Raw genomic sequence first — 16,696 nt, 5'->3', positions numbered from 1 at the left:
ACTTATTAGTGAGTACATATCATTTGAGTTATTTTGTGATTGTGTTACCTCACTCAGGATGATGCCCTCCAGGTCCAAACATTTGCCTAGGAATTTCATAAATTCATTCTTTTTAAAAGCTGAGTAGTACTCCATTGTGTAAATGTACCACATTTTTTGTATCCATTCCTCTGTTGAGGGACATCTGGGTTCTTTCCAGCTTCTGGCTATTATAAATAAGGCTGCTACGAACATAGTGGAGCATGTGTCCTTCTTACCGGTTGGGACATCTTCTGGATATATACCCAGGAGAGGTATTGCGGGATCCTCCGGTAGTACTATGTCCAATTTTCTGAGGAACCGCCAGACTGATTTCCAGAGTGGTTGTACAAGCTTGAAATCCCACCAACAATGGAGGAGTGTTCCTCTTTCTCCACATCCTCGCCAGCATCTGCTGTCACCTGAATTTTTGATCTTAGCCATTCTGACTGGTGTGAGATGGAATTCCCCAATAAAAAGACATAGACTAACAGACTGGCTACACAAACATGACCCAACGTTCTGCTGCTTACAGGAAACCCATCTCAGGGAAAAAGACAGACACTACCTCAGAGTAAAAGGCTGGAAAACAATTTTCCAAGCAAATGGTCTGAAGAAACAAACTGGAGTAGCCAGTCTAATATCGAATAAAATCGACTTCCAACCCAAAGTTATCAAAAAAGACAAGGAGAGACACTTCATACTCATCAAAGGTAAAATCCTCCAAGAGGAACTCTCAATTCTAAATATCTATGCTCCAAATGCAAGGGCAGCCACTTTCATTAAAGACACTTTAGTAAAGCTCAAAGCACACATTGCACCTCACACAATAATAGTGGGAGACTTCAACACACCACTTTCATCAATGGACAGATCGTGGAAACAGAAACTAAACAGGGACACAGTGAAACTAACAGAAGTTATGAAACAAATGGACTTAACAGATATCCACACTCATATACTTTATGCAAACAAGAAGGCCAGCACTAGATTCTCCCTGTTCTCTTACATCAAGGGAAGTCTGCATAGACTACAGTTTCTGATGGGTTTCCCAGGACTCAGAAAGAAAGAGAAAAGGTACCAATCAGTTCTTGCAAACTATGAAACAGGCCTGGTGGTCACCCTCCCTCAGCCTTCAGTACAGCTCCCCCAAGTTAAATGCTATTTGTCTGAAAGTTGGTGGTTTAGATTTTAAGACATTACCTAAGGGTCTAAGGATCTTCATGTGGTTAAAGTTACCCAATGTCTGTGAGAACACAGGCTACTGAAGAAAATAGGCATATTCTGAATGTGACTACATCTCCTGCCTAACTTTCTGAGTTTCATTCTTCTGCTATTCTAGCCAGTTTTTCTTTATTCTCTATACTTTCTTTGCAGTCACTCAAAATACTCCACAAAACTTCCCATCACACTCTTTATTTATACACTGCCTTTTGGGAACAAAGCCTTTTTCTTCCTGTCACAATTCTGCAGTTGGTACATTAATACACAACTGCAGGCCTAGCATGGTGGCTCAGGCCTTTAATTCCAGCACTTGAGAGGCAGGGATCTCTGTGAGCTCAAGGAGAACTTGATTTACAAAGAGACTTACAGGATGTCCAGTGCTACACAGAAAAACCTTGACTGGACAAACAAAACCAAGAACAACAATAAAAATAACAACAACAACAAAATAGACAATGTCTACAGGACTGGCCCCCATAGCACAGTGCCCATATCCAGAGGATAAGGGTCTCATCCTCAGACTCCACTAGCAGTTGGTGAGCCAGCATGATCAGCTTTCATATTGTTCTGAGATGTTCTGATCTCTTGAACAGAGGCTCACCTCTCTGTTTATTAAATATAACACAACAGATATAATATGGACAAGGAATGATAAACTTTTCATTTTATATTTTCTAAGAGTCTTACAAAGGAAGAAATAGTTTTTCTGACGATGTTGACCTAGAACAGCATACAAAGCCACAGTCACATGTCATCCATCTATACTCACATTTTGTTCTCAACACCTTTTTGTGAGGTGTTGCTTTTAACACCTCACTGTTTCCAGTAAATGGTCTTATATCTAGTCATCTTAGGCACATATAAGTTTCTCTGCCTCAGGGCATGAATGGGCAACAAAGAGAAATAGGGGGGCATGGGTATAAACTCAAACCAAGCATCCAGCTTAATTTCTAAGTTAATTATATCAGGAATGCAAGTTTAAGTAAGACTGATTACATTCTTATCATCAAAGATTAATAAATTCTGAACAGTTTGAATAGACAAAATGATACATAAAGTTCCAGCTAACTCTGATAGTTAGTCTTTACAACAGCAGCCAGGAGCCAGGTTGGTATAACAGTTTCCTAACCCCAAAGTATCATGGTATTTTGTTGACAAAACAGAACATGCTGGGAAATTTGTTGTAGCAAATTTACCATCAGTTTGGCTGGTCCCTTTGTCACCTATACCTGTGTGTTATTCCAGCCTGGTTGGTTACTAATCAACTGTATTTAGTTTGAGGCTTTCTTTCATTGTTTGCCCTGAGTGAGAAGTTTGAGTATAATAAACAGAAAAGCAAATTTGCATTAGCTTCAATAATAGATGGACATCGTGACATCTATTTACATACATATTAATAGTTTAACAACGTGAATACAAAGTCTTCACTTCTCTGGATATTAGGTTCTAGCCAATGTGTTTCAGACTGGCAGTAGTTATAGGCTGTATGTCCTTGTCTATTACTTAGAGGTAAGAGAAAGTCTTTTCTTGAAACTCTTTCAGTAAGTAAACAGAAACTATGCTAAAATCTCTAATAAGTGACTTCATATGCTATATTGTATGTGCTTTCTTGAACCAGTCAGACAAGAGAAGAAGAATTATCTTTAGATCAGTCTAGCCTGTGTCCTGGAGATAAGGATAGGTCCTAGTTCTTTTAGACTATAATGTGAATTTGCATCTCAATAATCATGCACATAGTTGCACAATATTGGGGTGCCATTAGCAGAGAAGTAGGAGTATTGGGATCCTGGGCAGTCATCCAGTGACTTTCTTATATTGTACTTAGCATTTTTTGAAAACACAAAGCTTGCCTTTACTAGATATATTCTGTTTTGTAACCCACTGTTCATTCCAATCTGTGTCCTAATTCTAATAGCTACCATGGGATGAATATTAACTAAATCAGTGGATCATTAGGAGATTAAAGGTGTAGTCTGTGAAAGCTGTTCATGACACTGTTTAATTACATAAGTGCAGTTTTCTATCATTGCGTTTTTACCTTCATTCCTGATGGTAACTTCCAAACTCTTAGCTTTAGCTTAGAATCATCCTTTTGAGTAGCGTCTCTTTTTAACTTAACCAACATTTCAAAAGTTTCAAAATGCCTTAGATTAGAGCTTTAGGAATTGAAAGTTAAGGTTTTTATTATTTTTTGTGGGGATAAAAACATTGTTGATATAGGACTTTTTTTCCTTTTTTTTTTTTTTTTTTTGTATCACAGATGTATTATTGTTTTGACTTTGCCACTGATCTAGGGAATTAAAGCAAATACATTGTCAGCAACTGGCTGTTATCAAAAGACTCGAACTCTTTTTTTTTTTTTCCCTGTTCACTCCTCCTCCCTTATAAGGGACAATTCTAGGAGGGAAATACTACTCTAAAGCACACAAGCCATATACTTTGAAAACAAAGTGACCCATAACACTGTTCCCAGTGTTCCACAAATTATCTTTAAGTTTATTCCTAATTTTAGTAATAATGACATATCACTTGTGCTTTGCCATTTCTAAGATGTTTCACAGTTTCAAACCACAGGGATTTAAGGCCCCTGGGTTTACAAATAATTGCTTACTATATTTCCTTCACTGTTTCTCACTAATTGCTATTCCAGTGTATGATTGGTATTTACCAAATATGTAAATGAGACTTAAAATCACCTGTTGGGTGTAGATCAGGAAATTGTTATAATTGCTACCCATTTACCCAGTAAAAACTCAGCTTCAAGATTTCATGACTTGCTGAAGGCCTCTCAGCTGGTAAGTAGCAAAAGCGAGACTTGATTGAAGTAGTTTGTTCTGTTTGTCTGTTGGTTTTTGATGTCTTGTTTGGAATGGTGAGGTGACATGTAATTTTTTGAGAACTAATCCAGTTTGTGTTCTTAAGAATCAGCTTCTTTGAGGCATGAGGAAGCAAAACTTATCCCAGGAGAGAATAACAAGTTCAGTACTCAATCTGTGTTTAACAGAAGTTCCTGCTTACTCTAGTCCATGTGATACCCTTCAAACAAAGACCATGGCATCATAAGTAAACCTCTTCCTATTACATCATACTGTAATTGCTTTGTCATGATTCATAAGCTTCGGCCTCCTGATGCTAAGATTACGGGCAATTGCCACCACTCTTGAGTATAGTTTTTAATTTACTGAACATCTACTTGTTACCAATCCTTAAATTTATTATTACAACTATTATTTGACTTCCGAATCAGAGACTTTGTATATAATACAATCTAGCCTAGAGCTATGTACTTTCTGATGTTTCACTATGTAGCCCATGTTGAGCTAGAATTTGCAATCCTCTCGTGTAGAGGAATTTTAATCCAGTAATATGGCTACACTGACAAGGATCACATACGATACAGATAGAATGCACACAAGCCATATACTTTTTATCCCAGAGAATATGCTACTTGATGGGCAGACAAAATAATGAATCAGAGAAAGATTTGACAGAATGAGTCAGAGATAAGATATGCACAACTCTCATGAGTGCCGACAGGAAAGAGAAGCTGCATAAAGAACAGTGATGGAGAGAGAATTCAATTAAGTTCTGAGCAATTCAGTTCCGAGAGTTAAGGTCAGTTCAGTTGAGTACAATTCAGAGCAGAACAGTTGAGTTCAGAGGTAGTCTTTCTAAGCAGAGCAATGCAATCAGAAGTCAAGGGAAGACAGTCTGAGTCAGTCAGCCTGGAGAGGAGCTTGTGCTAGAACAGCTGAGTTGAATCAGACAACCAGAGTTCAGAAAGAGCTGGGAAGAGTGAGATTATTCAGCAATAAATCTCAGAGGCTGAAACATTCTAAGCCAACATTATTAGCAGATGGAAGGTACAGAAGCTAGAAGCTTCCAGGCTTAGATCCTAGCAATAATGAGATGGAAACTCTATGGACGCAGGCCTAGATACATAGTATCATAGCTTGGGCCCAGCTCTCATCAGTATAATCCCATCATCTGAGAAAATAAAACCAACATTTGTTTCCACTACTGCCAAGCATCTGCCTCTGAACCACTGGGATTACAGATAAACCCACCATGGCTAACAAACATCTTTAAAATTACCAGAAAATAGGGAATAACTTACCAAACAGACTGGGTAGTAGAAATTCAGAGAAACTACATGGTATTTTCCTTCTTTCAAAATGATTATCAAAGAATCCAACTGGAATATTATTGCAATGTTAGAATGGGCTAGAAAGGAGAGCTAATTCATCGGCAGCAATTCTATGATATGTGAGATGTCCAATCACATATTATTGGCCATTGAGCTGTTATTTACCACCCTTGGACTACAGAAAAGGATTTTGTTTAGCATTTTGGTGGAAAGGCAACAGAATTAGACCTTTCATTAGTAAAAGTTTCCTGTTTCTCTGCTCAAACACGTAGTCATTTTACACAAAGACTAATTAAACGGCATTTCAATAACACAGATAAAATTCTGCCTCACTTAAATTTGTCTTTTAAGATACCACAAGTTGGGGGCATTGGCCTTGGAAACCAGTGAGGCCTCTCCACCTCCTGGTGTGTATGGCAGGGTATCACTAATATGAGACAATATGTGGTGTAAACATGGAAAAGAGAGAAAAACAGAGTGAAGCATGCATTGAGGAGAGAAGGAGGATCTGGCTGATGTGTGTGGTCTCTGCTGCCACCTTAGGCCAAGGTGATATCTGTATTGATGTTACCATAGAGGGCCATGTCTGGCTCCAAAGTCCTACTGCACACAGGGGCCATGTTCATGGTTTGTGCTGTCACCAGAAACCATGTAGAAACCCATGATCCATGGTCCCAATAACTGTAAAAAAAAAAAAGCAAGGAAGTTACTTTTTGTCATTCTTTATTAAATATTTTATTTATTTACATTTCAAATTTTATCCCCTTTACTGGTTTCCCCTCCAAAAACTCCCTGTCTAATGCCCGCTCCCCCTGCTTCTATGAGGGTGTTCATCCACCCACCCACTCCTCCTTCCCTCCCTGTCATTCCCCTATACTGGAGCATCTAGCCTTCACAGGACCAAGGGCCTCTCCTCCCATTGATGTCCAACAAGGCCATCCTCTGCTACATAACGCAGCTGGAGCCATGGGTCCCTCCATATGTACTCTTTGGTTGGTGATTTAGTCCCTGCGAGCTCTGGTTGGTTCATATTGTTGTTCCTCCTATGGGACTGAAAACCCCTTCAGCTCCTTCAGTCCTTTCTCTAACTCCTCCATTGGGGACTCTTTGCTCAGTCTATGGTTGGCTGTGAGCATCTTCCTCTATATTTGTCAGGCTCTGGCAGAGCCTCTCAGGAGACAGCTATATCAGGCTCCTGTCAACAAGCACTTCTTACTTCTGCAGTGATGATTTCAGAGGCATAGTTGAGAAAAAGGGACATGGAAGACTTCTATGACAATGTCAACCCCCTCCCCCTCCCCCCCCCCAAAAAAAAGCAGCCTACACAGTAAGCTATCAAAGAGAATTCTTTGAAAAATGTAATAAGGATGCTGAGTTAGCTTTCCACAGTTGATGGTTTCTGGCAAAAGTGCAGGAAGGGAAGTATTCAGTCCTATTTAAGGGGCAAGCCACTGAGAGTTTGACTATGTTCCTGTGAATATACACGTAACACAAATTGAACTTGTTTTACTTTCCTTAAATTTAAATTTAATTTTTGTGGGGGGAGGTTATTAGCATTCAGGCAATTTTGCCTGCCTGCCCTCAGGGATTTAGCAATTGCTTACATCATGACCTGCCACACCCACCAGGTTCTCTAGGGGTGTGAGGACAGATAAAAGGGTTGCCTGGTACCCCAGCTCTCCCTACTTCCAGTGTTTTCTCCCCCGTTTCTGTCCTACTCATCACCAACCTCCTTCTCTGCCCTATGCCTCGGACTTGCTCTGTCTGCCTGTCTACATGTCCACTGGTCTGCTTCTACCTTTTCCCAGGTACTCACTCCTATCCATTCTCCCAATAAGCCCCCTTTATACCAGATCTGTGTTACACAGCGTAACTACTCAGTGGCATACACCACCAGGGTCCACATCATATTTCATAACAAAAGTCTCAAGGAAGTCAGGATCTGAACATGGAATGAGTGGAAAATGAGTATGAACAATGTAAAATGTGTGCAATGTAAAATTCAGAAAGAATCAATAAAAATACCATATTGAGAAAAAGATACCCAAAATTATTCCAGGTATTCCCCCCATACTCAGTGCAAGTTACAGATCTGCATATACACACAGACAACTGTGCGACCAGTCAGGGAGAGAATGTGGGAAAAGCACCGAGTTCATTCACAGTGAGGCTTCTGAATTAAAGTTCCCCACATGAAACCAAGTATGGTGCCACTTTGGATCAGAATAAACATTTTCTGGAATAGGTTCTACAATGGTTTTCCCCATCTGTTGCGAAGCAATCACAATAGAAAACACATTAAAAATAGATGTCTAATCTTACTGAGGAATATAAAAAGCAATTTGTATTACAACATAGACCATGGGAAACCTGTATAATACCGTTGCTTAAAGATTGTTTTAAACAATATTTCATTTGTATTTATATAGTTTTGGTACAATATAAGTGTGTTAAGGATCTCCATTCCCACTGGTCTGATCTGCTTTTAAAGAAATTACTTCATTAGTTTATATGCCACAGTATAGGGGAATGCCAGGGCCAGGAAGTGGGAGTGGGTGGGTTGGTGAGCAGGGGGGAGGGTTTTTCGGAGGGAAAACTAGGAAAGGCAAAGAAAATATCTAATAAAAAAAAGACAAAAAAGAAATTACTTTATTTAAACCATGTATATTTAAATTATGTGTATTAATAAACTGATTTATGTGTATTATATGTACATTTGGCAGTAAATATTACTATAGCTTATTATGATTTTTTCAGATATTCTTATTGTTTTTTTACCCTAACCTCACCTTTTTCTGTATTTATCTATCTCCCCTTCCATATTTAGAGACCCTCACCCATTTATTCCATTTTCCCCATCAGACTACTTGTACCCGGGGTTTTTGTTGTTGTTGTTGTTGTTTGGTTGGTTTGTTTTTTGTTTTTTTTTTTTTGTTGTTGTTGTTGTTGTTGTTGTTTTTTGAGACAGGGTTTTTCTGTGTAGCCCTGGCTATCCTAGAACTCACTCTGTAGACCAGGCTGGCCTCAAACTCAGAAATCTGCCTGCCTCTGCCACTTGTACCCTTTTTATTTCTCATCTATCTTCCCTCCCAGCAATGGTCCATTTTTTATTTACCTTGTTTTGTGGTTACTCCAGAATATGTATTCACATGTGAAGACTTTGAATTCTAAATCTCAGGTGAAAATAACATGAAACACTTGTATATCCAGGTCTGGGTTATATCATTTAATATCTCATTCAATAGTTTCCTGATTTCAGTAGGATTGCTTTAAGTTTCTCTCCATTTAGGTTGGTGTTAGCATATATTGTATAGGCTTAAATTTTTTAAAGTCTACTTTCAAGAAGGGTTCTTAAATGCTTTAACCTCCCTTCTGGCCTACCAGAGATAGTGGAAAACAAAGACCACTAAGACACAGAGGAAGTGAATCTGTTTAGAAGTAGGTCTTTGAAACAAATCTAATCTGCGTTGTCAGGATATCAGTGGTTCAGTTCACATGAATCAGCAGCAGCAGCTTGATCCACTTGAAAACACCATCAGCATACCAGCAGTCCAGTTCAGTAGTGTCAGGATAGCAAACACGACTCAGCAGTGGTGACACGACCCAACAGAAACAGCCAGCTTCAGTCAAATAAGCAGGAGCAACCAGGACTAGCGGAAACTCCATGAGAGGTTCTCAGCTGTGCCTCTCTCAACGAAGTGAAGATCAACAAAGACAAAGACAAGAGACCAACGAAGCATTGCAAAAGTAGTTATAGTTATGCAAGCCCCCACCCCCACCCCGTCAATGTCCGAGGAGTCCTATTTATACTCTATACAAGCATCGCATGCCTTACCTCAGCAAAACACCACATGAGTCTGTCTTAGCAAAACTCTTTGTGAGTTTGTATCAGCTGACATATCCAGAAACCTCCACTTCACTCTGCCAATCAGCCTACGTCTGCAGAAGTGGCAAGAAGCCACTAGAACACAATCCCAAGTTTTCTGTTGTGTTTCTTCCTATGAAATTACAACAAATGATGACCACTAAGGAATGACAAGGCACACCAATACCATCCCACATCATCCACTGTCTGTTGGGTTATGTTCATATTCCTTGTTAACATCATGCATCCTTTCACATGTTTGCTTTAACAAAACATCCTTTTACCTGTGTCTGTTTCAGGAAAACATTCTTAAGTGTCTGCTTTGGCAAAACCTCCTTTTACCTGTGTGCCCCAGCAAAACATCATTTGACATAACTGTCTTTCCAGAGAAACAAGAAGTTTCCATTTCAATATTGTTCATATTATGCTGAACTGTGTTACCTCTAGTCCTCTCTGAAGGACTCTTCGCAGAAAAGCATGTTGGATTCTCTCAAAGGTTTTTTTTGTTTTTTTTTTTTTTTCCTGCATAAGTTCATTTATGTAGTATATTGATGCAATCATGGTAACACACTCCTGAATTTCAGGCATAAAGACAACTTGTTCATGGTAAATAATCTTTTTTATGCATGTCTGTACTTGAACATTCAAATATTTTATGAATAAATCTATGTTCATCAGGAATAGTCTATAGTGTAATATTTGTTGTATCTTTATCAGGTTTTTTACACTTTTATAATCTTCTGATTTAATAGAAGGCTTTTTTGAGTTCTTCCTCTCCCTCTCCCTCCACCCTCTCCCTCTCCCTCCACCCTTCCCCTCCCCTCTCCCTCTCCTCTCCCTCTCCCTCCCCCTCCCCTCTCCCTCCCCCTCCACCCTTCCCCTCTCTCTCCCTCTCCCTCTCCTTCTCCCTCTCCCCTCTCCCTCTCCCTCCCCCTTTCCCTCCCCCCTCTCCATCTCCCTCTCCCCATCTCCCTACCTATCCCCCTTCCCTTCCCTCTTCCCCTCCTTCTCCCTTTCTTTTTCCCCACAGGAGTGGCTGTAGATCTTCTTTGAAAGTCTGGTAGAATTCTGCAAAACCATCTGGACCTAAGGCTTGTTTTGTAGCTGGGAGAATTTTTAATTACTGTTCCAATCTCCAGATTTGTTATAGGTCTGTTTAAGTTATGTACTTCTTGGTTTCATTGTAGTGATTTGGCTGAATTTAAAAATGTATTCTCTTTTATTTTTTTCTAGCTTAATATAATACAGGTTTGTAAGATATTTCATGCTAGTATTCTGAGTTCTTTTTTTGTCTTTTCCTGTTTATTTCTGATTCTGATCATTTAGTTCCTGTCTTTTGTTCTTTCAGTTAGCTCCTCCAAAAGTCTGTTAATCTTAAAGAGATAGATTATAGATTCATTGATTCTTTGTTGGGTTTTTTTTTCTATTTCACCATTTTTTTTTATTTTTCACCCAATTTTTTATTAGATATTTTCTTTCTTTACCTTGCAAATGTTATCCCCTTTCCTAGTTTCCCCTCCAAAAATCCCCTATCCCCTCCCCCCTCCCCCTGCTCCCCAACCCAACCATTCCAATTCCCAGTCCTGGCATTTCACTATACTTGGGCATAGAACCTTCACAGGACCTAGGGCCTCTCCTCCCATTGATGACCGACTAGGCCATCCTCTGCTACATATACAGGTAGAACCACAACTTCCTCAATGTGTTTTCTTTGATTGGTGGTTTACTTTCAAGGAGTTCAGGGTTCTGGTTAGTTCATATTGTTGTTCCTCCTATGGGACTTCAGACCCCTTCAGCTCCTTGGGTACTTACTCTAGGACCTTCACTAGGGATCTTGTGCTCCATTCAATGGATGATTCTGAGTATCCACTTCTGTATGTGTCAGGCACTGGCAGAGGCCCTTAGGAGACAGCTATATCAGGCTCCTGTCAGCAGACTCTTGTTGGCATCAGCCATAGTGTCTGGGTTTGGTGATTGTTTATAGGATGGATCCCCAAGTAGGGCAGTCTCTGGGTGATCTTTCCTTCAGTCTATGCTCCAAACTTTGTCTCTGCAACTACTTCCATTGGTATTTTGTTCATCCTTCTATGGATTCTGAGCTTCTGGGCTAATATCCACTTATAAGTGAGTGCATACCATGTGTGTTCTTTCGTTACTGGGTCACCTCACTCAAGAAGATATCCTCCAGATCCATCCATTTGTCTAAAAATTTTATAAATTCGTTGTTTTTAATTGCTTAGTAGTACTCCATTGTATTAATGTACCACATTTTCTGTATCCATTCCTCTGTTGAGGGACATGCGGGTTATTTCCAACTTCTGGCTATTATAAATAGGCTGCTATGAACATAGTAGAGCATGTGTCCTTATTACAAGTTGGAACATCTTCTGGGTATATGCCCAGGAATGGTATTGCTGGATCTTCTGGTAGTACTATGTCTAATTTTCTGAGGACCCACCAGACTGATTTCCAGAGTGGTTCTACCAGCTTGCAGTCCCACCAGCAATAGAGGAGTGTTCCTCTTTCTCCACGTCCTCACCAGCATCTGCTGTCACCTGAGTTTTTGATCTTGGCCATTCTGACTGGTGTGAGGTGGAATCTCAGGGTTGTTTTTAATTTGCAGTTCCCTGATGATTAAGGATGTTCAGCATTTTTTAGGTGCTTCTCAGCCATTCAGTGTTTCTCAGTTGAGAATTCTTTGTTTAGCTCTGTTCCCCATTTTTTAATAGGCTTATTTGGTTTTCTGGAGTCCAACTTCTTGAGTTCTTTATTTATATTGGATATTAGTCCCCTATCAGATTTAGGATTGGTAAAGATCCTTCCCCAGTCTGTTGGTTGTCTTTTGGTCTTATTGACAGTGTCCTTTGCCTTATAGAAGCTTTGCAATTTTATGAGGTCCCATTTGTCAATTCTCGATCTTACAGCACAAGCCATTGCTGTTCTGTTCAGGAATTTTTCCCCTGTGCCCATATCTTAGAGGCTTTTTCCCAATTTCTCCTCTATAAATTTCAATGTCTCTGGTTTTATGTGGAGTTCCTTGATCCACTTGGACTTGTCCTTAGTCCAAGGAGTTAAGAACAGATCAATTCGAGCCGGGTGTGGTGGCGCACGCCTTTAATCCCAGCACTTGGGAGGCAGAGGCAGGCGGATTTCGTTCGAGGACAGCCTGATCTACAAAGTGAGTTCTAGGACAGCCAGGACTATACAGAGAAACCCTGTCTTAAAAAAAAAAAAAAAAAAAAAAAAAAAAAGAATGGATCAATTCACATTCTTCTACATGATAACTGGCAGTTGTTGCAGCACCATTTTTTGAAAATGCTGGGTTTTTTTCCACTGGATGATTTTAGTTCCCTTGTCAAAGATCAAGTGACCATAGGTATGTGTTTTTATTTCTGGATCTTCCATTCTATTCCATTAATCTACCTGTCTGTCACTGTACCAGTACCATGCAGTTTTTATCACAATTGCTCTGTAGTACAGCTTGAGGTCAGGAATGGTGTTTCCTCCAGTTCTTTTATTGTTGAGAACAGATTTTGCTATCCTTGGTTTTGTGTTATTCCAGATGAATTTGCAAATTGCCCTTTCTAACTCAGTGAAGAATTGAGCTGGAATTTTGATGGGGATTGCACTGAATCTGTAGACTGCTTTTGGCAAGATGGTCCTTTTTACTATATTAATTCTCCCATACCCTGAGCATTGGAGATCTTTCCATCTTCTGAGATCTTCTTTGATTTCTTTCTTCAGAGACTTGAAGTTCTTATTATACATGTCTTTCACTTGTTTAGTTATAGTCACACCAAGGTATTTTATATAGTATTTATAGCATATATAATTTAATAAATATTTATAATATTTATTATTATTTAAATTATTTTATCTATAATATATACATATATATATATATATATATACACATAGTATGTATATGTGCTTTATCTGTCTTGGTATCACCTTTATCCCACTGTCAAAAAAGACCAATGATACCAAAGAGGACAAAGGATTGCTTGGACTTGAAATCACAGATACTAATGAGCTACCATGTGGGTACTGAGAACCAACTCTGGGTCCTTTACATGAGCAACAAACAATATTTTATTGCTGAGGAATAAAGGAATGTCTCTTGTCAGTCACATTGATTGAAGCATACCCTATTGTGATTTATCAGTCCTCTAAATCCAATACATTGATTTTTCACAACATTACTAGTGCGAGCTAGGATATTCCATTGCCTTTCACTGCGTATCTATCCCATTCAAACCATGAGTAGTCTCAAAATATTCCAGAAAGACTATGTGGTTCGGCAGAAAGACATATTCCAAATCCAAGTACTGAGACTGAGATTCTAACTTAATCCATGCAAGTTGAGTTACCTTAAACAAGTCAATGAATTCTTTTGTTGCTCAGTTGTCTCTGAAACCTGAGTCAGTAAAAAACTGATACCATTTAGAATAAAGTGTCAAAGGCACTGTAAATTCGCAAATTGTGGGTTCCTGTATGGTAATGAAGTGTGAAATGTTTTCTCAGTTGTAAATACCACAAAGCAAATTAAATTACCCATGATAGAATGAAACAGAACACACTGAGCACATTGTACCCATGCAGGGCATTGCTGTGTAGCCTATTTATTCCACTTTGGGGTATTCTTGTGATTACAAGCGTGTGTTTCTGTGTGCACATGTGCAAGCACACACATGCATTTTTGTTGGCTTACTCTGTGGTTTGCATGCCAGATGTCCCCTATTGTCTACTGGGTTTGAACATTTGCTTTACAGATAGTAGTGCTATTTTGAGAGTCTGTGAAACCTTCAGGATTTGGGATTTCACTGGCAGAAGTTTCTGTGGATGGAATTTGAGGTGTTTTTAGTATGTCTTTGTTTTCTATGGCTGATTTTGATTTTGTTATTGTTGTTGTTGGTGGTGGTGGTTTTTCCTGGCTATGTTTTATTTCATCCTTCCATTTACTCATCTGCTTGCTTTCTGCTTGCTTGTCTGCAAGCAGTCTCACACTTCCATTGCCAAGCCTTCCTTGCCAGAATGCACTATATGCTATACAACCATGATGAAAAAAATCAACCTTTTCTACTTTAAGTTGCTTCTTGTCACTTCAGTGGTCACAACAACCTAAAAGTGACTAAGCTGCTCACTTTGTGAAATTTGTTGCTTGCTGAAGTTGTAACGAGTGATATTGGAAACATTTATGCCAATATTTGAAGTAACCAAACCCATTGTTCTAAACACAGATCCAGCTAAGTAAGGCCAACTGGAATAGACTGGGAATGTGCTTGTGAGTCCTAACTATTAACTTAAATGTGCTTCCTTTACAGAGGGAAACGAAAGGGCAGTTTCTTATTGAATACATCTGCAACTACTATAGCTTGCTGGAAAAGGACTACTTTGGAATTCGCTATGTGGACCCAGAGAAGCAAAGGGTAAGAACACATCTTGACCTTCAACCTATGGGCTTAAGGGAAGGCCCAGAATGCTGGGCACTGTGGGGTCCTTTCCAGAAACCTTATGGTGCCTTTATTCTAATGGATTATTGACCTGAGAAATAAAGCAGCTGGTGGATGTTTAACTGGAAGGAATAGGAACACAAAAAAGTCTTTCTCGGAAAGCTGGGCTCACATGAAGAGAAGTGGGAATGGCCTCATGCTCTTTGAATTTAGACTTCTCAGAGTAGTTCCATGGAGTCCAATTATAAAGAAACACAACCACCATCATAAGAACCTACTGACAGAGGTAGGGGATAAACTTGGTAGAAGTTGGGTGTTTTTATGGTGTGATGAAAATATTTAGAGTCTGGCATAGATGAGGCTATTCAACACATCAATTGTAAATATTTTGTGGGTCACTATGAAGTAATATGAAATGTACTTTTAAAAATGGTTCATTTCATGTTACTTGGAAGAAACTTTTGGGAAGATGGTGAATCTCTCTTTGGAAGCAGGCAAGAGAAGATTGGATGTTTCTTATCAGCAATACATGAGTTTATGGGGGTCACCAGAAGCCACAAAGTGCTTCCGTTCACACCCAGCAGCATTGCCCAAATAGTAAGGTTAGCTGTCATGAACTGGTACATAGTTATGGATGACAAATAGCAACTGAAGACAATGAAATGGAGCGTGGGTTGGATGGTGTGCGTGTGTCAGTTTGAGAGGGATGGATGGACTAACATTATACCCTATTGTCCATGCCTGTGAAGATTTTGCCTACATTTTTCCTGTCTCTTTTTTTAATCTGTTTTTTTTTCTTTCCTTTTTTCCCCATATGCATTTCTCTTACTGTTACATAGCCAAAGCCCCAAGGTTGACTTTATTACAATACCTGAGTACATTTATTCATTCACCCTTTTAATCTACCATTAACCAAAATGTCTACATTTCTCCCCACTTTTTCCTCTCTATTCTCACCCTTATACATGTCTTTCTCTCATATAACAAAGAAAATACGAATTATTAGTATCATCAATACAGCTTATACCTGATTCTCTCCAGTTTCCCACTTGTATAAGTAATAACTGAAATGTTAATATGTACAATATTACCAGGGTCTCTTTACTTCTTAAATCAATTTATACTTTACAAGTGTTGTTTTGCAGTCACCTGCTACTGTATTATAGGAGCAAGTTAACTACTGGATAGAAAATATTGCAGGAAATAGTAAACGACCCACAAAATATTGAAGGAAATAGTACTCAGCTCACAGAGGACAGACAGGGGATAGAGCCGTTTGCCTGGAAATCAAGATTGACAGAAAAAAAATCACTACAACCATGTTGTTTTACTCAATATTTATAAGCTGCTGTGACCTTATATAGGCACATTAGTTGCAATGTTATTGTTGAAAATATTCTTATTTTAATTTAAGCCAGGTTCTCACATTTTCCTTAGGCTGGCCTCAAACTCATCTACATCCTTTGGCTTTTGCCTTGTAGGCTTTAAAATTATAGGTGTGGGGCTCTGTGGCATCCGACCTGCATAGGTTTGATTTGATTTAATGTTCTCATTTCTGTGGTTCAGACTATGAGCCTTTTACATGCTTGGCAAGTAGTCGACTACGGAGTACCAACCAAACCTCTTCAAATTGCATAGCTTTAGGACTCAGAAAGATGCGATTTAGAAACCCTGCCTCTTCTGGTTAGTAAGCTGTTTGACCCAGCAGGTTATTTTGCTTGGTACTCTGTTCCAATGAAAACAATAAACAGAATAACTTCTTTTTTTACTTTTAAGAAAATGAAAGTAGGTATATAAATGCTTGGCATATGGCATATATTGACTCTGAGTTACATGTTGTTCTCGATGTAAGTCAATGTTATGGCTTTTACCATTGCTATGGTCTGCCTGGGTCCAGGTGAGAAATTAGAGACATGCTTAGTGCCTGCATAACATACAAGTATTTGTAACTTCTGTTAAAGGCTACTACTGTTAACAGTCTTTGATGAG

General features: G+C 39.1%; 1 protein-coding gene across 2 annotated transcripts in view; it reads left to right on the top strand.

Moving 5' to 3' along the window:
• Frmd3 (FERM domain containing 3) overlaps positions 1–16,696 on the top strand; it is a 199,469-nt gene that overhangs the window by 38,561 nt on the left and 144,212 nt on the right. For both annotated transcript variants that reach the window (XM_021160425.2, XM_021160424.3), the window contains exon 2: positions 14,579–14,683. In XM_021160425.2, coding sequence (XP_021016084.1) covers positions 14,579–14,683 — 105 coding nt within the window. The remainder of the gene's footprint in view (positions 1–14,578; positions 14,684–16,696) is intronic.

Source organism: Mus caroli, unplaced genomic scaffold (genome assembly GCF_978045245.1).
Source record: "Mus caroli unplaced genomic scaffold, Mus_caroli_1 scaffold_6, whole genome shotgun sequence".
Taxonomy (NCBI): domain Eukaryota; kingdom Metazoa; phylum Chordata; class Mammalia; order Rodentia; family Muridae; genus Mus; species Mus caroli.
Note: the sequence above shows the minus strand (reverse complement) of the source record. Positions and strands in the feature narration are given on the sequence as shown.